Below are 22,398 nucleotides of genomic sequence, written 5' to 3'. Positions count from 1 at the left end.
CTTCTGCTGCACTCTCCTGCTCTGAATTGTAATTATTATTTTCTTCAGGAGATTTTGTTTGCGCGTGGGTGCTTTAGTGTGTGTGTGTGTGTGTGTGTGTGTTTTTGTGTGTGTGCCTGTCCGTCCAAGGATAATTTTGCAAACACTCCCCGAGCCGTCAGCCTAATATGTGTTGTGTTTCTTTATTACTGTATTCTCTATTAGGCGTGTCATAGTTCAGTGATTCACACTCTCTGAAAATCTTCTCGGGTTTTATACCTTTATTGACTAACTCGTGGCTCCTTCTTAACCTGCTGGTGGGGCTGTTCCTCTAAGGATTAGGAATTGATCTTCTCTCCATTGGCATAGGTAAAACAATTTCATGCACGTATGTATGTATTTATTTATGATTCTTGGCAAAGGGACAAAGTGAACCAGTTTGTCCTTCGGTGTGTGAGGCTAACATAGCTAACAGGGCTAATTCAGCTAAAAAACCTTTACAAAACTGCCTTTTAGCCACACAGAGCCAGTGCATGGATTAAACTATCGTGAGTGAAAAACATAGGTCACAACCCAAAGGTCTCTCCGGGGGTAATCGGGCTTTTGGTTCATTCACTCAAACGTTACAGCAGTGGTTGAAGACGCAGCTGCCATAGATCTGCACTCAACTGATTGCATTTTTCTGGTTTATTTCGAGCGCGCTCGCCGCTAGCCTTAACCGAATAATGCTCAATAAGAAGTGCCATGCTGGGGGGGGGATTCAACCGCCAGATCATAAAATCAGGCTGAGCTACACCAACGAGATTTACGCTTAAGTAGGTAATTCCTACACACGCGGCGAGGCAGCTCACTCAAACGCAGACATGCGCCCGCAAATAGGTGCACACAACGGCCTAATCTGTGTGGACTGTAATCTTATTAGAGCAAATAAGATGTAGGGGAACTTCTGCCCGGGTCGCGGTTCGTTTGTGAGGTTGTGTCTGTGTTTAAAAGGTGCAATAAATCCGTTGGGCGAATGTGTGCGCGGCCAGTGGGGGGGGGGGGGGGCGACATGAGCGGCCATAACTCACAGACACGGAGCGGGTGTGGGGGGTTGGGACTTTGGGGTCAGCAGATTGAAACCCAGCAGCTGTCGGGTTTGAATAAAGCAGGGTGTGAGTGTGCAACACACACACACACACGCACACGCACACGCACACTTACAGCCAGAGCCGGAACCCGAGTAGAGGTCCTCATCGTCGAAGAACTCGTCTCTCGTTGAGCCCTCGTCGTCGATAGGCGGGGTCTGTCCCTGGGAGGGACACAGACGACAGAGATTAGAGTTATTTGTCATGAAAAACTGGGCCGTTGGTTACTTGATTTGAATAGAGAAACCACTTTGGCAGATTACACGCACACGCAGACACACGCGCGGGTGGTGAAGGGAGCTTTATGGAGGACAGGGCAACATCTGTCCGTCCGAGGCTCCATAGAGGAGCATATTTAATGAGTTCATCTAAAACTGGGATTTTGGCAGAGGAACATCAAAGCTTTTAAGGAAAGAGGGGGTTCATTCAGTCGCTGCTTACAGTGATGCTCAGCCTGCAAAGTAGGAGATGGGGAAACAGCGTTTGAACTGAGGCTCATGTGCTCGCAATTCCATTTCATAAATCAGTTAGTTGTTTCATCAATTTATTGTTTGACTATAAATGTTAGTAAATAGTGAAGATTTCTCATTTGATAATCCCAAAGCGAAATGTCTTATTTGGTCCAACCAACAGTATGAAACCAAAAGACTTGAATTTTCTGCTCGTATAAAAAAGAGAAAGGCACCAAATGTTCAGCCAGTACATCAACTATTTGCACTAAATTGTTAAATGTCAGAGAAACAGTGAAGAAGACTACAAGTCCAAAGTGATGGTAGCAGTGTGACTGTCCTCATCTCATTTTTACGCAACCGTTGTGACCCGAGAGAAAGGACTTAAATGCTCCGTGACCAAGCTCCTTTTGAAAAGCTCCTCCTGCACATCTTCACAGCTGCAACGCCAAACTGTCTCTCACGGATCATTGCTCATCGCTGCACCTTAATCCAGACATATTTTCATGTACAACTGTGAGAGGAAAGCGCAGCGGCGGTCAGGCTCACGTAAGAGAGACGAGTCGTTGAAGTGAGTGACCTCGGCCTCTGGTCAGTTTGAGGCGGGCTCCCTCCTTCCTCTTCACTCACCTCCTTCATCTTTCTCTCTCCCATCACAAAGGGGTCAATTAACACTGCTATCAAGAGGGACCGCCCGTGCTGCTGCACAAAGATAGGGTTCACACCACAGTGCATTCCACAGGACACGAGTACTGCTCCTGCTGAAAACGGTCCATTTTAAGTTATTTGCAAGCAAATAAATTCTTTTTGGATGCTGGTTGTCTCTGCTTAGATGTCTTTCGCGATGTTAAATGTGAATGTCATTGACATTCACTCAAGTTAAACCAGTGTCCTCTATGATTTTCACTTGTTTGTATATTGCCATTTAATTTGACTATTTCAGTATATTTATCTGCTTCTCAGTTACATTTCCAAGTATGGTTTTACCTGCGGAAGATACATCACTGAATTCTGTGGTCAGATTCAGATCACTAAAGAGCTAAGTAGTACAATGTCGCAATGCCGAGAACAACAAGCTCGCTTTTTCCCCAGGTGTTGGAAAACAGTCAGTGCACTGCTGCAAATTTAACAAAAAACAACCTTATCTCCTCAGCAATCTTAAGCTACCCTGGGGCCCTGCAGGGATGTGTCTTTACTGGCCACTGTGATGCTAATTGTGCACACACATAGGCAGAGGCTCCTCCTCGGCTCCAGACACAGGAAACCCGATGCCTTTAAAAGCCAATAAAAGCATAATGGAATCTAGAAACCCGAGAACCTCCGTCCATCACATCTCAGCGTGAGGTGGAGTTGAAACGCTGTATGTACCTCATGAAAATGGTATTGACTTGAAGTTGTTTGGAGGATATGGGCCTCACAAAGCGGAAGGATGAAAGTGTGCGTGCATCACGCTTTGGGAATAAATGTGTATGTGAAACAGTGAGTATGTGTGTGTGTGTGTGAAGGCCTGGTGATCATGACCTAGGAAGTACTGAAGAAGTACTGAAAAGACGCTTCGGTGCAAGCATGGTGCCAATCTGTGTGTGCGTGTGTGTGTGTGTGTTGTATTCCAAGGATCAGTTTCACAATGAATGCCGTTGCTATTGGCAACCTTTGCCTTTCACAGAGAATCCCATCTTCCCACGAGAAGCTACCAGACACACACACACACACACACACGCGCACATCGGCACACACCCTCTCGCATGCATACAAGAGCTCCAGCTGCAGAAGGATGGGTGTTATGTAACGTCAAATAAACAATCCTAAAAACCAACATCAAAACAGTCTACTCCTCCAGCTCCCCTCTCTCTATCTGTCCCTCCCACTCGGCCTCTCTCCGTCTCCCCTCTGCATCCACAAACCCTGTGCCAGTGTATCCCCGTCCTTGCCCTGGTTTCTTTTAATCTTAAATTCACATTTCCTATCTAGAGGCAAGCACCCATAGCTCGGTGTGACCCCCCCCCCACACACACACACACCCGAGCCCTCACCGGGGGCCCCTTTACGAGTCCCCTGCACTGTTTACCCCAACCTTAACCAGTAATATGTAACAGCCTCTGTGTCTCCACATTTTTCATTCATGAGATGATGTTCTACGTGTCAATTCACGCAATGGTGGGCAAAGTGTGCGTCACTGCGTGTAGTTAGAGTGTGTGTGTCGGAATGGATATAATCACAGGTTTTGTGTTTGTGGTGCCCCTTAGACCTGTGTGTGTGTGTGTGTTTCGAGTGATTCGAATAGGGCCAGCTCTGCATTTTGTCTCAATCCACACAGCTAACAAACCACAACGAAACAGAACAAGCTCCTTCCCACCGCACACTTAACCCGGGGCCAAAAAACGCCTGTATGTTGCCCCCAATTTCCTTACTCCGCTGCATTTTGTTCCCGTTTGTTATAAAAGGAAAGCGTAAGATGACAGCCGTACTCTACTGGATCTGCAGATTGAATGCAATCCTGGGTTTTGGCAGCATATGAAGCAAAGCATTGTAAGACATGTGGTGCCAGTTGGAGTCATTTTAAAACAATCTGGGAGCGTTGGGCTGTGTGTATATATATATATACACACATATAATTATGTATACTTCTTTTAAACGAGATGGAGAAACATCAAATTCAAGGACGGTAAAAAAGGCGGCAGAAATAGAATCTGTGTTTGTTAAGTATTGGCGTGTTGTGACAAAGTCAGCACAGGTGCGTCCTCTGATGGGGGTTGCAACTTCAGCGGTGACCCAGGTAGAAACTTGATCTGAAGCTGACGTGCGTTGCACTATTCATTTCGTCCTGTGCACGATGGAACTCACACCAGTGCTGACGAGGCTGCGGTTTTCGCAAATAGTAACTTGCCACTCTGGATCGTGGCAGATTTAAATTTAAGACCAGAGTGAAGATATGCGAGTGTGGAGTGTTTGACATTAGACTGGTAACCTGTCGGAGTGTGTGTGTGAGTGTGTGTGTGATTACGTAACAATTAGCAGCCTGCGTGTGGGAGAAATAAAGAACCAGGTGTGTTTTAACAAAGGGGGCATGGAGCTCAGCTAATACTAAGATGCAGGAAGTCTAGTAACAAAAGGAGGCAAAGGTCGTTAATAGACACACCAATTCACCAGACCAGGTTTCACACACACACACACACACACACACACACACACACACACACACACACACATACAGGAACGCTTGATGTCTGTAACCCAAAGATGGTTTTCTTTTTGGGTTGATTTTCTGACTGGTCTGATTCAGCTCAGATATCCCCTTCAGGGCTAGCTGGGCAGATAGAGAGCTTCATTGTGATTGACTTCAAATGCATTCCTCAGTAACCCGAGAAGCTGCTGCTCCTGCACAATGCCTGGCGCGCGCACACAAACACACACACACACACACGACCATCTTAAGCTCCTGATACAGTAGCCGCAATGCCGCCCCACTTTACAGAAATAATCGTTAATTGTGTTTTTTAATATGTGAGATTTTATCGGAGTAAATGTTCTCGACTGCTGCAGCGTTTCTGAGCTCCGCAAACTGTGAAGAATCATTTTGAATACTGCCTCTGCTTTCTGGCACAGTCTTTCTATGAGTAGCGCTCCTTTAACCAGCCATCACTGACTGCATCCACACGGGCGAAGGAGCAGAGGGACGTCCGTTACCATTGCACCATTCAGGAAGCATTAAATCAACGACACGGTTTTCTCACGTGGCATTACCGAAATTATGGCCTTAAAAAAAAAGGTAATCCAACTCTAAACCTCAGCAAACCACAGTCACATGAAAAAAAGCTAGATAAAAAGAGAGTTCAGAAACAATAAATATAACCGGTGTGAAAAACACTATTTGTTTTTCTTTTCCAAATGAATAAAGCATCCGAGCAGTTCTTCAGATGTCGGGCTGACAACCTCTCGAAGTTCAGTCAGGCAGTCGTACATTCAATTCCCTGTCTGGCTCATAACCGTCTCTTCACAAGAGAAGAGCCGGATCCGCAAACGAAACGTGTGTTATTGTTGCAACAAATGGCTTCAACTTCGATGTGGGTGTCCTGACTGAGCTAAAGAGCTAAAGTGCACATCAACCGTGCACTTCAACACATCAAGAGGACTCTGGCTACAAAACAGTAATCATCCGGCGGAAATGTGAGACCCACAATGAGCCGTACGACGCGGGTAAAATGCATCTTCAGGGGCCACGTTCCAACCCTCCCTGCGGCTCAGGTCGCTTCATGGAGCAGCTGCTGATTGACGGCCGTTTATGTGTCTGCTTCCCTCCAGAGAAGAGCCACACTGATAACGGGGGCAGAGCGACGGGCCTTTGATAATTCTCTGTTCATCCGGAATCGGTCGGACTGCGCGGCACATGACCTCCGGCTACTCGCACACTTGCAGCCGGTTGTTTTCTGTTCCAGACCCATCTTTCTTCACGGAGTGGAATCCCGCGCCTGTCAGTGGTGACCTCTAATCTCCCTCCGTCTTTTGCTTTTCCACCTCGTCTCTCTCTCTCTCTCTCTCTCCCCGTCCTGCTCCTCGTCTCCTACCAGCTGGGGATGTTGGATGGCGGCCAGCCACGACGCTAACACACTCACAGTCAGATGGCCAGCAGACAAGGAGATGTGAGCGAGATGCAGGGCAGGCAATGTGTGTGCGTGTGTGTTTGGAGCGTGTGAGTAGGTTACCAGGTGATGGCCTGGTTAAGACACCTGCCACCTTCAGCAGAGATTAGCACAGAAAGGACAGAAACACTGAGTGTGTCAATGAGCCCTCACACACAACACACAAAGACGCTCTGACAGGGTTTGGAATTTCCACACAGCGGGATTTTAATCTCAACTATCAGCAGTGACGCAAAAAAAATCATGGATTGCGCCTTTAAACAAGAAGACTGCATCCAATAAATGATTTATAACAATCCTCGCCCTGTGGGTCAAAACCACCGAGCATCCATCAGAGTGATTTTCCACCTCTATTCCTAATGCATAAATTTACTGCCATAGTCTTAATGTCTGTGAAATTGGGAGTATTGCAGCCGTAAACCCTGTAAAAACAGCTCCAGATTTCTAAGTTAAATAACCATTGAGTGTTAAGAGATGCTCTTCTGTAACAGCTGCAGCATCCCTTTTTGTTTGCATGAAGGAACCCACTGAGCAATTTCTCACTGATTAGCTGTTTAAAAGAAGACGTTATGGGTGTCTTGTATTAACTGAGACTGCATGGGGATTATTACAAAATATTCTTTTGTGTCAGTGTTTGCCTATTTTGGGGTATTATACAAAATAAAAGTGCGCTATTTATTTGTGCCTACGTTGTTTTTTAATCTAAGACTTGAATTAAACAGTAAAAAGAGGCCTGTGGACGTGCTGCTTCCAGGAGCACTGAGTGGGAAAGAAGAAACTGCAATTTAGCCCTCTGCTAAAACACATTCTGCTCTTCTCCGGCATGTTTGTCCCAGTTTTTCACACAAGAGTGATCCCTGCGACCAATGAATGTGAAAACCTGCAAACATTTGCATGTACAACAGCCAGGAAATGAGCGAAACCCCCACTTTCGTCCCTCCACTATTTTTAGTCTTTTTCCGACGATCAAATTCCTGATAGCATTTCTGTGGCTGATCCACATCGCGGCCACGCCGGCCATATCACTTCCAGAAACAAAACCTGTGGGAGGGTGTCATTACATGGGCTCTAGTTTATTATTCCAGCTCGCTGCGGCCCTAAAGCTGTCTCGGTGCAGCACCAAACCAAACCTGAAAAGCATCCAAGCTCTAATATTACCCCACCGAATATGATCTTTCTCCCCTGAGTTATGGAGGACAAAGAAGATGTAAGTGATGAACGACCCAATGGAAATGCTAAATATGGTATACGGTACAGTGAATGGCTCGGTCAGAGAACTGCATGGAGAGAACAGGTGCAGAATGGAGGCATGCAGCTGGATCAGTGGAAGGCCATTTGAGTCAGTTTTCATGCAGATTAAGTCATTTTTCATGCAGAAAGGCTTTCGATCTTTATCTATATGTGTCTGCACAAAACACTAGACTCAAATGCCTTCATTGCAATGTTCGGTGTACCTTCAAGCGTAGCTTAGCATTCATTTAAATCAGTCAAAGGCTTTTGCATCTGCTTCATCGTTAGCCCTCCCTCTTTTATAGAATTGATCATGGAGCTCATGATGCAACCTAAAATTGAGACACTAAGGTTCACTTGAAATAAATCACCTGATCAAATAGAATCTTCATTGATTTTGTAGGGAATCGTTTTTCCCTGACAAGCTGATATTTTGACCTCTTGCTAACAATATGTGCATTTGCACAGGATGGTTAGCCTACACGCACTCTGGAATCACGGGAAACAGCGCATGCACACCTGTGTTATGTAATCTCATCCGATCGATATCAGCCCCACTCGTCTGCAGTAATATCAGAATGCAGCTAATGCAGTTTTCAAGGAGCGCCTTTATTGTGAAGGAGTCATGGGAAAGCCAAAGTTTAGGTTTCAGGGGTCGGGGCACACTGGCATGGTTCATGATGAAAGCGTAATTCGGGGGATTTTTCTGTGGCCGTGAGCAGTGTGGAATGAGGTCGCGATTGAAATGTTTAGTTAACGAATGATTCATTCAAAACAAATTGCGTTTGTTTGGCTGCACTGTAAACGGATACGCCGGCTGCTCTTCTGTTGTATTTCTGGTTAAGTAGCTGCTCGAGGAGTGTTTGTTGTAGTATTTAACAACGCTGACCATTACCACGGTAACCACAGGTGATGCCCAATAAGCCACATCCAGAATCACAAGGATCTCAGCAGTAATTAGTATGAATGAATACTGTGTGCTTAACCTGTAATGTCCCACAATCTCTTCCAGAACGAGCAGCTGACACAGAAACTCGCCGCAGACTCAATGGATATCACATGACTGTGTAGTGACACATCCGCCGGCCCCAAACCGTGTAATGGACTGGAGCTGTGAGACCGCCCCACACACACACACAGACAGACACACTAAAGCTGCAGATCGACTCATCTCTTGGTTGTATATAGGGGAGGAGGGGTGATACAGAGGGAGAGACGTATATCTGTATGTGGGACCCAGCTGTTACACTAATCTGACAATCCAACAGGATTAAAGACCCCATCTCAATGCTAACTGTCTCTCACACACACACACACACACACACACACAAGGCCTCTCTGCATGGAATCCTCCTCCATTAAATATGACCTTATGAAACATGCATCTCCAAGTGAGAGAGAGAGTGAGAGAGAGAGAGAGAGGTAGAGACTGTGAATGTGTGTGTGTGTGTGTGTCACTGTCCTGTTGCCAGAAATGCCTTGAGATTCTGACACAACTGCTGCTCCCACACTCCACAGTACGCCACCGTGTCTTTGTGTGCTTATGCGGTGTGTATTACAAGATTTGTCCATGGTGCAGAGGGAGGGCAAGTGTGTGTGTGTGTGTGTGTGTGTGTGTGTGTGTGTGTGTGTGTGTGTGTGTGCATGTTGCAGCGGACGCTGCTGGTGCGCTGGTGGGTCATGGCTGTGTTTTTGTGGCAGCTTCTATGAAGTGCCGGAGAGCGAGCAGAAGGAAGGAGGCTGAATGCCGAATTATGTGCATGTGTGTGTTTGCGTGTGATTACAGCCCAGCTCAATGGGCCCATTTCTGCGGTGCCAGTGGGAGGGCGTGGCGCCTGTGGCTGGAACTTTTCTCGTGTTTCTATGGAACTTTTCAAAAGGGGCTCAGAAATGTGGCTGCGTGTGAGAGAGCGAGCGCCCGGCGGACCATGATGCCTTTGTGTAGCCTCGAGCGAGAGAGAGGGCCACTCAGAGTACACTCAGGAACGGTAATCAATGGTCCCTTCTCAGCCCCGAATCGAAAACCTTAAAGCGCACTTATAAGCAAATTGCACACACACACACACACACACACACACGTACACAGGAAATGGCAATCACATTTTCTGCACACAAACATTGATGAGAATCACAAGGCGGCATCACATAATTACAGCTCGTGTAATCAGGGTAATGACGGTCATGCGACTTGTTAAACCCCCCAAAAAAAAGCTTTGAGCAAAGAGACGGGGGAGGAATCGATGCACGAAAGGCTTCAGAGAGTAAAAGGTGCAAATGGAGAATCCTCAAGAGGAAGAAGCAAGGCGTGAGGATGGGGTGGATGGACCCAGAGGCAAGTGGGGCCGGGCGGGAGGGCGGGTGCAGGAGAGAAGTGCTTTTGTCTCCGATGCAGAGGAGAAAAATCCAATCAGCCCTGTGTAATTCAATCTGGAATGGAAAGACGCACCTTTGCGACTGCGTGTGTGTGCAGAGGGCATGATGCATATCATTATCATGCCGTGCCACTATTTCTCTCTCACACACACACACACACACACACACACAGACAGACAGGAGGTAAACAAATTGCTGCTCCAGGGGCACCCTGAGCAGCTGACCTTGCGATGCTCTTTTGGCTCCTTCCCATTGGTTCGACTGACTCTCGCTGATGTCTATTTAGCCAATGACTGCGTGCGCCGAGGGACAGCGAGCGCCACCCAGAGAGAGTCGATAGACTCTTGGTGCATCACGACGGCTCTTGATGTGGAACACCAATCGGGCCGGTTTGTGATAAGGCGAGAGCAGCGCATGCCCTCGGTCCTAATGGGCCACGCAGACTTATTGCTCGTGACCCGATCGGATGTTTATCGCGGGACACTGATTGTCCCACATGAATCACTGTCAGAAGACTCTAACGAATCATGAGCCTGTGAGGCATCAGGCAGTGAGACATCTGCTTTGTCCAGATCCGTTTCAATAAATGGCTGGTGTGTTGTCTCGGCGGATGTAGTTTTGTAGTTTGCGTCATGCGGTATGATTGTATAAGAGGCTGTGGGCCTGTCATCAGGAGCCACCAAAGGGATCACAAGATGTTTAACCCTCCCACTCCCCCAAGAGACACTATATTTTTAAGACTTCTTTTCTCGTGGAACCTGAATTATTGATGAAACCAGGCTTTCTCTTGTAAAATATGTGACACTTTTTCATCTTCAGGCCTCTTAAAATGTTCAAATGAATTATTCGAGCAGAGAAAGTCACTCTTTGGTTGCGCTGCTTTGCAGCTAATGGACGTACGGAGCTACAGAAGATTATTTGCTTTCTTGGTGAACAACATGAGGAAAATTGTCATCACGCCTGTTTTTAGAATAAAAACCTGTGCTTACGGACCGTATCTGGCCACGCCTGCTGTGGCGTCGGCGTAGTGCTTCATCAATAAACAACGGCAACACGTAGCGACCCCCTCAAATCACCAATTGTCAGCTTTACAAATGCATTAAGCAGGTTGGTGTAAGCAAGCAGATAATGAGGATGTATGGGTGAAATGTGCGGAACAGGAGTTCCCTGTTGCAATTCAGGCAACGTTATCTTCCTTCAGCCTGCACTGAATCACCTCAGCTGAAGAATAAATATAATGCTGAGCTTCAGGTGGGAGTGTGTTAATCCATCTCTGATTGTTCTTCAGCAGTAGGGAGAAAGCTTCGTCCTTCTGCAGGCAACATTCCTCACTGACTAATTAATTAAGAGGCGGATTTAAGAAACTAATGGCTTGAGAATGGTTGTCTAACACGTAGATTAGCTCCGCAGTACTTGTTATAACAACCGGTGATCGTTAATTCCTCGATACCGAGGACTCGCTTTAATTAAAGAGTGGGGTTTTTTTGGAGCCCTCCGAGTGGCGGTGAGGTCAGAGTTGGGAGTAAAGCCAGTGGAGACGTGTAACTGGAAGACGGGGAGATATATGGGCGACGATACCCTCTTCCTCTTACAGCCCTCCCGTCTCTTCTGCTTCGTGTAATCCCGTCCAGGTTGTTCTCCCCATTCAATCTGTCTCAGCTGCTCTAAGCTCTTTACAGGTCTGCTAAACCACCACAGAGTGCATGTCTCTCTCTCTCTCTCTCTCTCTCTTATTAACAAATTATAATCTGTCTCTGGTCTCCTTGCCTCTCCACATCTGCTACTTTTGGTTCTCCTATCCAATCTGCTTCTCTCTTGTTTTATATTGGTGTGCTGCACCTTTGTCTCCACCTCTCCTTCATTTTCACTTTTGTCTGTGATTGCCTCTGACCTCATTCCCCTTTCATTCTCTTCAAATCTTCTCTCACTCCATCTCAAATCACTTTTTCTAACCCGCCTTTTCTGCTTCGATCAGGTTGTTGAGATTATAATTCATGTTCGGTGATCACTACGCCAAATATGTCTGGTTGAAATTAGGCTTTGGCCTCAGGGTTGGGCATTACAGGAAATGAGGGGATAGAAAACGCAACAACAAAAAAAGTAAAAATAGAAAAATGGAATCAAACTGGTGACCTTGTAATCATGGTTTTGGAATGGCTCCTAACCACCAGGCTGCCATGAGGCTTGAACCTCAAAACTATTTTGGTCCCGATGGAAATTGGTGTGCAGCAGCAAAGTATAGAAGGAGAGAGGAAAAACTTCTCAGATTCTAATAGTAAAGACACATTCTGGTGAAGTAAACCTTTGTGGAGCAGAAATGCAATTTCAACACTCAAAGTCTGCTTATTGAAACATTATTACAATATTAATATTAAGCTTATTATTCATACAGGAGCATAATTATGTGCAAAGACAGACATTTGCTTTATATGTCTGTGTATCTTTTTCCTGCCCCAAATTATTTCAAATGCTTTCATCTTGGTCAATGCTGAACATTTTGCATTGCTTTCGATGGATCGACAGATTGATGAAAGTAATTGTTAAGTCACCGGCTTAAAACTTTAACCCAACTAAATAAAACCGCAGTGAGTGACCTAATTTTTTTATTTTTAGAAAAGGAATCAAAGCCAAAAAGAAGTCATGCACCTCCTCAGCGCCTCCTCGTCCTAATGTTTCAATAGCGTGTGACCTGTCAATCTGTCACGTGTATATCTAACGTTACCTCAGTATCATACCCACTCAGTCCAACATGGGACGGCAATTATCATGAAACACATACGGCTTAATACACACACACACACACACACACACACACTGTCAATGTCAGTCAGCCTTTCAGACCTGGGTCTCTGCTGGCTAAGATTAGGGCTAATCCTGAACTGTTGGAAGGAAAGATTAGGAATGAATCACCTGCTGCCGCAACGTGTGTGTGTGTGTGTGTTTGTGTGGAGGCATTTATAGAAAGGCCCTATGGGAAAGAGAATTTGCTGTAACCACCAGGCAATATTACAGAACCCCTTCCCTCCCAACCACACACACACACACACTTCTTATCCTCTCTTCCCCTCCACACCCACTCATACACACAAACACACACACACACACACAGCTCATTAGCTTAGCTGGCTCGTTCAAACTGCAAACGCCTTTGAAAGAGCCCCTTAAAGTACCGGGGTTCAAAGGTTTACTTCAGAGACTCCACACAAAGACACAAACTCTCTCACGCACACACACACACACACACACACACACACACACACACACACACGCACACACACACACACAGGCGCGCGCACAGCGGGTTTCAGCGTCTGCATTTAATTGGATCGATGTTCTTCCCTCATGACTTGCCCATAATTGAGGGGACATGAGTAACATGTGGGAAGCCTTTTGTTACTAAGTTCCTGTTTATTAAAACAGGCAGATAAAAAGAGGAGCTCTACGGAGCTCAGCTACGGAGAAGGAGGAGGAGGAAGAGGAGGAAGAGGGGGAAGGAGGAGGGCTGGTGGGTGGAGGGTGAAGAGATGGATTGATGGAGAGAGGAAAAACGTTGCAGCAATGAGCTCCTGACCTCGTTCCCTCCTCTGTCGGGACGCCGGGCTAAATAATTAAAACGCACACATACAGTCACATGCTCTCCGCACACAGTACTTCTCGTTCGCACAAGCAGCCTCCTCGGTCTCCTTCTCCGACTTCTCTGCCTCCGTATGTATAAAAGTCCCCCTTTGTGCAACACAAGAAGATCCCTCCGGACTTAAAGCTTGAAGGCCGGATCTATAAATACTCATTTCCTGTGTCCGTCCTAAAATCAGATGATCAACCAGTGACCACTTAAGTGCACAAACACGCACACACACACACACACACACGGAGATTGTCTACATCAGTATGCAACCGAGTAGATCTCCATCACAGTGTGAGTCTTGATAAAATCATGATGAAATGCCGCTGCCCACAGATAAGACCGGCACATATCAAAAGTAAAACTGAAATCCATTTTATTTCAGCTTTGATGAAATGTATTCATCAGAAATGGAGATCTGTAAATCACAACTAACAAGATCTCTTCGATATCAGAGAAAAAGATGACATGAAGATTGTTTTTGAAAACGGACACTGATGCTGACAAGATCAGAGATGAAACGATGACAAATTGGACGTCAAAACATTTATATATCTAATCGTATTATTGCATGCTTCTCCTAAAATCTATCTGTGATTCATAGCACTTGGACCGTGAGACATGAGAGCTCTTGGGGAAAGTGAAGGACTTTCACAAACACGGCCGTATAAAATCCTTTCCATCTAGATTTGTCTCAACGTTTTTCCGGTTTTACTTGATCTTTACCTCTGCCTGCAGCACCCTACAGGCCTTCCCCCGGGGCGACGCACGCTCTTTCTTCCCCCGTGTCCCCGTTTTACGAGCACTCCCGCTGCCGCCATTAAGGTGCAAAAAGACTTAGCGGGCTTTGAGTGACCAAAGAGGCCATTTTCTGAGATGGGCTTCCAGAGGAACAGCGATGGCATTTGCAAGCCAGAGGAAGTGAAAAATGTCTCCTCCAATGACATGCAGCCAAGGAAACGGGTTCCTCAACCAGAGCTTCAAAAGCGGGGGAAGATCTGGGGTCGCTAATGGCCGACTGGACCCGAGAGTTAAAGGAGTTCCCCAAAGTGACCGCTTGAAGAGATCATAGAAGATAACCAACCAAGTTATAATGCATCACTTTTTTTTTCTTTTTAATCTTATATTGTGATGTTAAGGTGGCTTCATTTGTCCAGGGACTACAGATTATAAATAGCATTTTGGCTAACTTGCCTTTACAGAACTGTTTTATTCATGTGCACGGTACCCACCAAAAAAGCAAAGGAGAAGGAAAGGATTTTTGCACAATTATTGACAGTGAGAGAAATTTGGAAACCTGGAAACAAAGTGGTTTGCTGCCTTTGTGATGGTCAGCATCACAAAAGCCTTTAGAGGACCCCAAATGCTCGGACGTTTTTCTAAATTTGTGACAAACAATTGACGATGAGAATTGTTAGCAGTTTAAATCCTTTGACAAAACAATCAAGGGGTTTGACTAAATATTTGTCTACTCATCATGGATCCATCTCTTTGACAACTCCAAAAGCCGATGAAGACCATTTGAAATGGCTGGATGCTCCAGGAGAAGCTAGTAAGTGGGCCTTGGTCAATCCGCTATTCCCAAGGTCAAGGATGAACAATCACGCCTAATGTTCCACTAATGGACACAGTTATCACATTTAACTGCACCATCATTCGAGGCTAGAGTAGCTCCAGCGACAAAAACGGAGTAAAGTTGCTGACAGAATGACCATCAACAAGCTTGTGTTGTGTGTTGGAGGTGACATGGAGACGCTGTGGGTCTAATTGGGACGCATCGCAGCCTTGGACCGCTCTTATCAGTCGCCTGCCAGGAAATGCACATTCCAGCTGTCCCATTGGGCCGCGTTGGGTTTCGGTTCTGCATGACCCTGCCCCGTCCGGCCCTTTGTTGAACTAATTGACCCCGTCGTTACAGGAACGTGCAAAGGAAGGAGAGAGTCACTCATGGGACGAGAAACAATATCTATATGAATAAAACGAGCGAAAGATTATAACATTGTCTCAGCGGCGTATCCTGGATGGCGGCATCCAGGATTCTCATTCTGTCCACCCACACGCACACACACACACACACACACACACACACACACACAGGTTTGTTAGTGAAAAAGAGTCGCCCTGTTCCTGAGGTTTTCGTTCACAGCGAAAGCTCAGACACACAGAAATCTCCAGATGCTTGGTGGTTTTGGGAAGCCGATACTGCGTTTATGCTCTCTAATTTAGAGTCCTGTAATAGTACAAACACACACACCGTACTTTTTAATTTAATGTAGTGGGACCGAGGACTGGGAGAGGAGGAAAGGAGGGAGTAGAAGCAAGAAAGAAGAAGGAAAAGAGTATAAAAATAGAGAATGTGATATGAGAGAGGCAACAGAGATGATGAGAAACAGAATTAAAAAAGGGAGAAAGGGGTGACGGAGCGGACGGAGCGGGGAAAAGTAACGAATGAAGCCGTGACACCGGCAGCCATGCTGGTTGTCATGGCAACGGGCGCTGAGAGCAGGTAGAGCACGGTCTCCTGGGAGCGAGCGGCGCATGCACGCCTCCCTCCCCCCACTCACTCGACAACCCTCCATCCTCCCACCCCCGGCTCCGTATTCCTCTGTCCATCCCCATCGCCCATCTATACCCCCCCTTCCATCTCCCGTCCTCTCCCTACCGCTCAATCGTTTTCCCTTCTTTCTCTCCTTCCCGCTCAACCCTCTAGCTTCATCTCGCCATTATCCCCAACTCTTTTTCCATCCTTAGCTCTCTCCGACTCATTTCCTCCACTCTTTCCTTCCTTCTCATTATCCAGTGGTTTGTACACCTCCCTTTTTTTCCATCTCCCCCTCCCCCCCCACACACACACTCCCCTCCGTCTTCTTCTCTCTATATTCATCTAACCCCCCCCCCTCTCCAGAGAATATGTATGCGAGTATGTCTGCACAGCGCTGCCCAATTACTGCAAGGGAGACTGTGTGTGTGTGTGTGTGTGTTTAGCATCTACACTACGCTGTGTTTCTAGCCTGTTTTGACCTACCTAAAACACCTCCAGCATTCTCCGTCTCCCTCTGACTCACTGAATCAACAAAAATGCAGCACAGCACCGCAACAATTTAGTAGTACCGTCACTGTGTGTGTGTGTGTGTGTGTGTGTGTGTGTGTGTGTGTGTGTGTGTGTGTGTGCGTGCATGTAAGATAATCAGGAATTTAGTTACTGTTAATTGGTGCGTATATGAGAGCAATGCATGCCCACACTTGAGTGTGTGTGTGTGTGTGTGCGTGTGTGTACGCGTGCGTTACTGGTCGCGACGAGAGGAGCCAAACGTTTCCAGTGGGACGAATTCCGGCTGTAACTGCGTTCTTTCTAATTCGAGGGTTGACGTGAACACATTCCACAGGGGAGGCTCAGTGTTGCACAATGTTGTGAAGCCAAATGATTGAAGAAAACAGGTACTTTCTAATATGCGACTGTCAGTGTGAACGGAGACATTAACACTGACTCAGTATCCGTAGGTAAAATGCATTAAGATCCTTTATTTCAGCGAAAAATACCGACACAACAATGTAAAATTACATTGTTTTCACGTAAAAGAAACTGCCTTTGAAAGCCTTAAGTGGGATAATTATTATTCCCTAAATTGACATAAACTGTAAAAAATAATCGTTCGAATTCTGCAGGAATGGTCCCCTGTGACTAATACATCATTAAGCAACAATATATCTGCAGCATTTTGCTGTTTAAGCCGGTTGAATTGGAGCTATATTTAACTACTTTGGGGTTGGGCATCTAAATCCAAATGATTAATGAGGAAATGAGGGTAGGAAGTTCATAGGTACTCAATTTTTACACTATAAGTTCTCCTTCAAACTCTTCAGCGAGGGGGGACTTCTTCCAACCCTTTATGGGGGCCGGCACGTCTACGTCAACCTGACAAATATTGACTAAGATATAATGTTGACTTTTGAGCGTCCCTGGTAGCCGATGGAGGGATGCCTGCGCCGGAGTGACGAGGTGAAAACCGCGCCTCCGCTGGCAGACGGACGTGAACCTTTGGAACCTTCTGCAAACACACTGCAGCTCGGCGGGAATATCGGGAATATAAGAAATACTGTAATGTGATATGTACAAATATGGGTTCACTCATGAGCACGCTTTGGAGATTAAAAAAAGGTCTAGCCTTAGTTTAGAATGTCCTTTGATCTCCCTCAGGGACAATAATGACGGCCTGCGATTTATCATCACTCATGTTGATGTGTAACCTTCTCTTCGGGTGCTGAGCATTTAGTGCAATTCCTGAGCTCCCGTTACGCACGGAAATAGCCGGTATTGTGGAAGACGGCCTCCGTCCGTCTCCCCACGCCGCTATCAGCCCAACAGCTAATGGGGAATTTCATTCCCTCCGAGCTGAAAGCCGCTCTGAAACTTTCTTCACTCCGTGAGAAAGAAGAGCTCATTCTAGTCGGATGCGGCGCATCTGCCATGTGATGAGAAATTGCTTTCAGATATGAGTGAGCAGCATGTGTACACACACGCACGCGCACACACACACACACACACATGCACATAAATAGCCAAGAGGGAGGAGAGGAAAGGCTGGGAAGGCCCTCATTATTCTCTCCCTCGGTCCGCGCTCACTGCCAGACGGCGGCCTTTTGAATGCAGCGCCGGAAATGAACTTGGATCCTTTTTAATTTCCTCTCCAGAAGGTGACACACACGCATCCTATCACACACACACACCTGAAATGCCTCTCCCACAACACGGCTGGTTTTTACCTGGCAGTTTGCATGTGTGTGTGTGTGTGTGAGGGGAGATTGTCCTCCAGGAGAGTGAGAAGTACCCACTTCCTGTGTCAAATCGCCTCTCACATTCCACACTCTCCCCCGATACGACGCGCTCCGGCTATTATTTCCTCTTTCTTGCTCCTTCTCTGCCTCTCTATGGGGGGCTTTGTCAGCTATCGGAGGTACAAAACACTGATTCATTCTGTGAGTTAAACATGATCCACAAGAACACAGCACTTTTACGCCAAAAATACACTCTCTCACACACACACACACTTTTCAAGGAGCGAGGGCGAGAACAAGTTTGTGGCAGTGAAGATTCACTAGTTTTGAGCCCACACAGACAGATGGGCAGTCAGCGCTCTCGAGAAGGCAGATGGATGCAGGCGCGCACACACACACACACACACACACACACACACACACACACACACACACACACACAAAGGCTTTGGTTTACAACAGATGTCTGTGGGAAAATCGGTCTCCCATGTAAAATATAGTCACCGGAAATTATGTCACAAGACCGATAACAGGAAATACCCCCGGAGACATGACACCAGGCATCACTCGTCAGAGGAAACACACACACGCACACACACACACACACACACACACACACACACACACACACAAAGAGTCAGTTGGTTTCAAGCCAAGAGGCCTCTAAAGAAAGGCCGTCAGCAGATGCAGCTGACCGTGAGGTCATGTGTGCGATCAAGGCTTGGGCTGCTTGAGGTGAGTCTTGCAATTATTTGACCGTTGACGTGTGTGAGTGTGTGTTAGTGGATGTTTTAGTGTGTGTCCATGTGAGTGTGTGTGTGTGTGTGTGGTACCAGTCTGTGCGCTCCAAACCCAAGGTTCACTTAAGTGTGTGCATGTTTCTATATGTGTCACACCTGTCTCCATCCGTGCACTTAGAGACAGATTAGGTCAACTGGATGCCAAGGATCTTCGACAAAGAACAACCTGACCCGGTAATAATCTGCGTGTGTGTGTGTGTGTGTGTGTGTGTGCGCGCTTTGTGTTGAAAATCTCTGTTAAAACCAGTGAAGCATCAAAGCTGAAGCAGCACAAAGGAACTCCAATATGTTGACAATACAAATATTTGGCCCAAGCAAAGACAATGAGCCGGATCACACCGGTCGAGACGCCAATTCCGGCGCCCTCAACTGCCTGTAAAATGTTGGGACTGACAAAGTACTGAAAAGTACTCGCACACACACAGACTCACAAAGTGAAAACGATGCCATCCACTCACTGCCCCGCCTGGTAATTAGGGAAGGTAACCGCCTGCCCCTGGGCCGCAGACCCTGAGGGGGCCTTCAAAGCCTCAGGTGTTCACTGCATGTCAATGCCCGTAATTATTAGAATTTTTTTGGGACCATTGAAATTTGAGTTTTTGCAGTTTTAGCCAATTCAGTATAAATGGCGGTACTTTTTCAACACTTTTTAGATTTTGGCGCAGGAGAACGAAAAGACCTTAAGTTATCATTCTAGCAAGGACGAGGGTGATGAATGTAACATAACGCAGTCCCGTGAACAGTAAACTCCACGTAGTAGTAACACAGACCAGAAAGCTTCTATCGGCTTGTTTTCCTGTTCATTTACATTCCAAAATAGATTCGGGCTATTTTTAAGCACGCTTCCTTTTCTCTCAATGATTCAACGCGCTCCCATCCTCCTCTTCCACCTCCTCCTCCTCCTCACAGGACAAATTCGGACTCGTCGGTAACGGAAGGTGTGGGCGTGCTATTGGGGGGGGGGGGGGGGGGGTGCGGATGGTTCCGGAGATGAGGTGTCTGGAGAGGGAGGTGGGAGCTTCGCGTACTCCTAAACCAGCCTCCCCTCGCGCGAATCCCGATGACATCATTCCATCCGCGCCTCCATTCGCGCACCGCATCGCCGGTAACGTGCTCGTTACCCCACCCACTTTTAACAGACACGCACACGCGCGCACACACACACACACACACACCACTGGTCACAACGGGAGGAAGCCCCCGGTTGGATTCAGGCGTCCGGACAGTGAGGCCGCCGTTATCTGTTAGTTACGGGAGTGTGCGCACCTTCCAGGTTGGAACAACCCCACCTCCGTCTCTCTCTCTCTCACACACACACACACACACACACACACACACACACACACACACACACACACACACACACACACACACACACACACACACACACACACACACGTCCTGCAGCGCGACCACTCGGCTATAAAGTCGTTGAAGCCGCGGTATAAGTGGAGCGGGCTCGTCTACGAGGCTCCGCACAAAGACCTGTAATTAAGCTCAATTAGAGATTACCCGCTAATTACAGACACACACATGCACGCACCTCTTGACTCGGAGAGGGGTTTGGGAAGGGGGGCGGGGGGGCTCAATAAACCCCGACACTGAGACACAAAGGCTGGTGTGTGTCTTCGTGTGTGTGTGTGTGTGTGTGTGTGTGTGTGTGTGTGTGTGTGTGTGCGTACAACCGGAGGTGGGGGGTGCACGGGAGTCGCCGGCCCCCCTCGCGGGGAGTTACGGTCGTCCAATGAGGGATGATAAGTAGGTTCGACCCCCGGGCGTCACTGTCTCATTGATGATATTCTACTGCAATGCACGCACGCACACAGACACACACATACACGCGCGCGCTCATGCACGCAGACGCATGGAGCCTGAATGCCCCGCGCGGCTGTGCGCACCGCTCTCCGGTTAACAAAAGGACACTAGAGGCTCGCGCTTACCGTGGCCGTGTGGGCGAGCAGCGCCGCGAGCGCCCATAGCCAAGGCAGCTTCATGGTCAGGGGTGCGCGGGCACGGCGTCCCGGTGCCTCCACGGGGATCAGGGAGGGAGGGAGGGAGGAAGGGGGGGTCGGGGAGAGGGAGAGGTGGCGGGAGGGCACAGAAGCTGCTCCGGCTGCTGTCGTTGTCTCGGTAGCGTGTCCCAACTTCAGTGCGCGCGGCGCGTCCCCGCCGCCGTCCGTCCTTCTAGTGGAGCGTTTATTAATCCAAGGCTTCTCGAGCTGCTGCCGGTTTCAGGTCTCTTCTGTCCTCTGTCTCCTTCACTTGAGCTTCTGATAGATTTACTACCGCGAGACGCCAGACCTCCCTCTCTCTCTCCCTCTCTCTCTCTCTCTCTCTACTCTCGGGCTCCCTCTCTCCTCCCCCTCTCTCCGATGAGGGCAGGATGTTCCGTATGGCGACGCTGCTTGGCCTGGGAGTCTGGCAGAAGGAGGGGTGCGTGTGCGCGCGCGTGTGTGTGTGTGTGTGTTCGCAATGCATACGAGACTCGGATAAGTGGTTGTGATCTCCGCGAAGAAGGGCGAGGATGCCCCCTGCAGTTCGTTTAGTCTCGCGCAGCCCTTAAACCGGGCATAAACACACACACACACACACACACACACACACACACACACACACACACACACACACACACACACAAACACACACACACGCAACGTGTGCGCCCCCGCTGCAGCCGTGTACCGTTTGACGGGTCGTGGCTCGGTTTGCTTTTGGCGTCTCAGGTGGTTGCGATCGGCTGCACGTCACGATCGGCTGGGTCGCCGGCGGTGCCTCGCCGTGATTGGCTGAGCCTCGACCACGTCGCTGGAGCGCACGGTCACACCTGAGTCTACGTAACGAGCATTAATGCATTTATGCTCGACTCGGTACGGTAACCTACTTGTGTCGCCTGGCAACGACGCGTATTAGCTAAACGGCACTGCTCAAGGACGAGAGCATGTAATCATTTAATTGATTATCTGATTATCACTATTAATAGGTCCTGACGGAACACTGCTAATTCTACCAAACCACAAATAGCCAGTTGCTTGAGATCTGAAATTTCCATTAAAAGTTTATCTTTGCTGGGTTGCTTCTTATATATTTCATACCTTTTTACACAGGGCTCATCTAGAAGAAAAGTTGACAGTAAGATTTAATGGTGTGTCTTTGTTGATACTTTGTGGAGAAACTTTTTGAAGTGTTTAAAGATCGGTGAGTCATAGTGTTAGTCGAAGTTCTTACATCGTACTTTTATGACCGGCTGAGATATACAAAACCTTTTAGGTACACACCTGAACTTCAAAAGGTTTATAATCTACTGCAAACATCCTGTGACCCAACCCGTCTGATTCAAGATAGGCCGGAGTGTTTGGTCGCCTACAATTGACTTTTTGATACATCACCTTTAGTCATAGCCGG

At 47.5% G+C, this 22,398-nt stretch overlaps 1 protein-coding gene across 1 annotated transcript in view; it reads right to left on the bottom strand.

Moving 5' to 3' along the window:
• The window catches only part of sdc3 (syndecan 3), a 28,549-nt gene extending 7,091 nt beyond the window's left edge, over positions 1-21,458 (bottom strand). Inside the window, exons 1-2 of the mRNA XM_040188725.2 lie at positions 20,937-21,458; positions 1,183-1,270 (exon numbers count right to left, since the gene is read on the bottom strand). Of these exons, the coding sequence (XP_040044659.2) occupies positions 1,183-1,270; positions 20,937-20,990 (142 nt within the window). The 5' untranslated portion in view covers positions 20,991-21,458. The remainder of the gene's footprint in view (positions 1-1,182; positions 1,271-20,936) is intronic.
• Between the last annotated feature and the right edge of the window lie 940 nt (positions 21,459-22,398).

Source organism: Gasterosteus aculeatus, chromosome 10 (genome assembly GCF_964276395.1).
Source record: "Gasterosteus aculeatus chromosome 10, fGasAcu3.hap1.1, whole genome shotgun sequence".
In the NCBI taxonomy this organism is placed as follows: Eukaryota; Metazoa; Chordata; class Actinopteri; order Perciformes; family Gasterosteidae; genus Gasterosteus; species Gasterosteus aculeatus.
The sequence above is the reverse complement of the archived record's forward strand: the minus strand, read 5'-3'. Positions and strand labels throughout refer to the sequence as shown.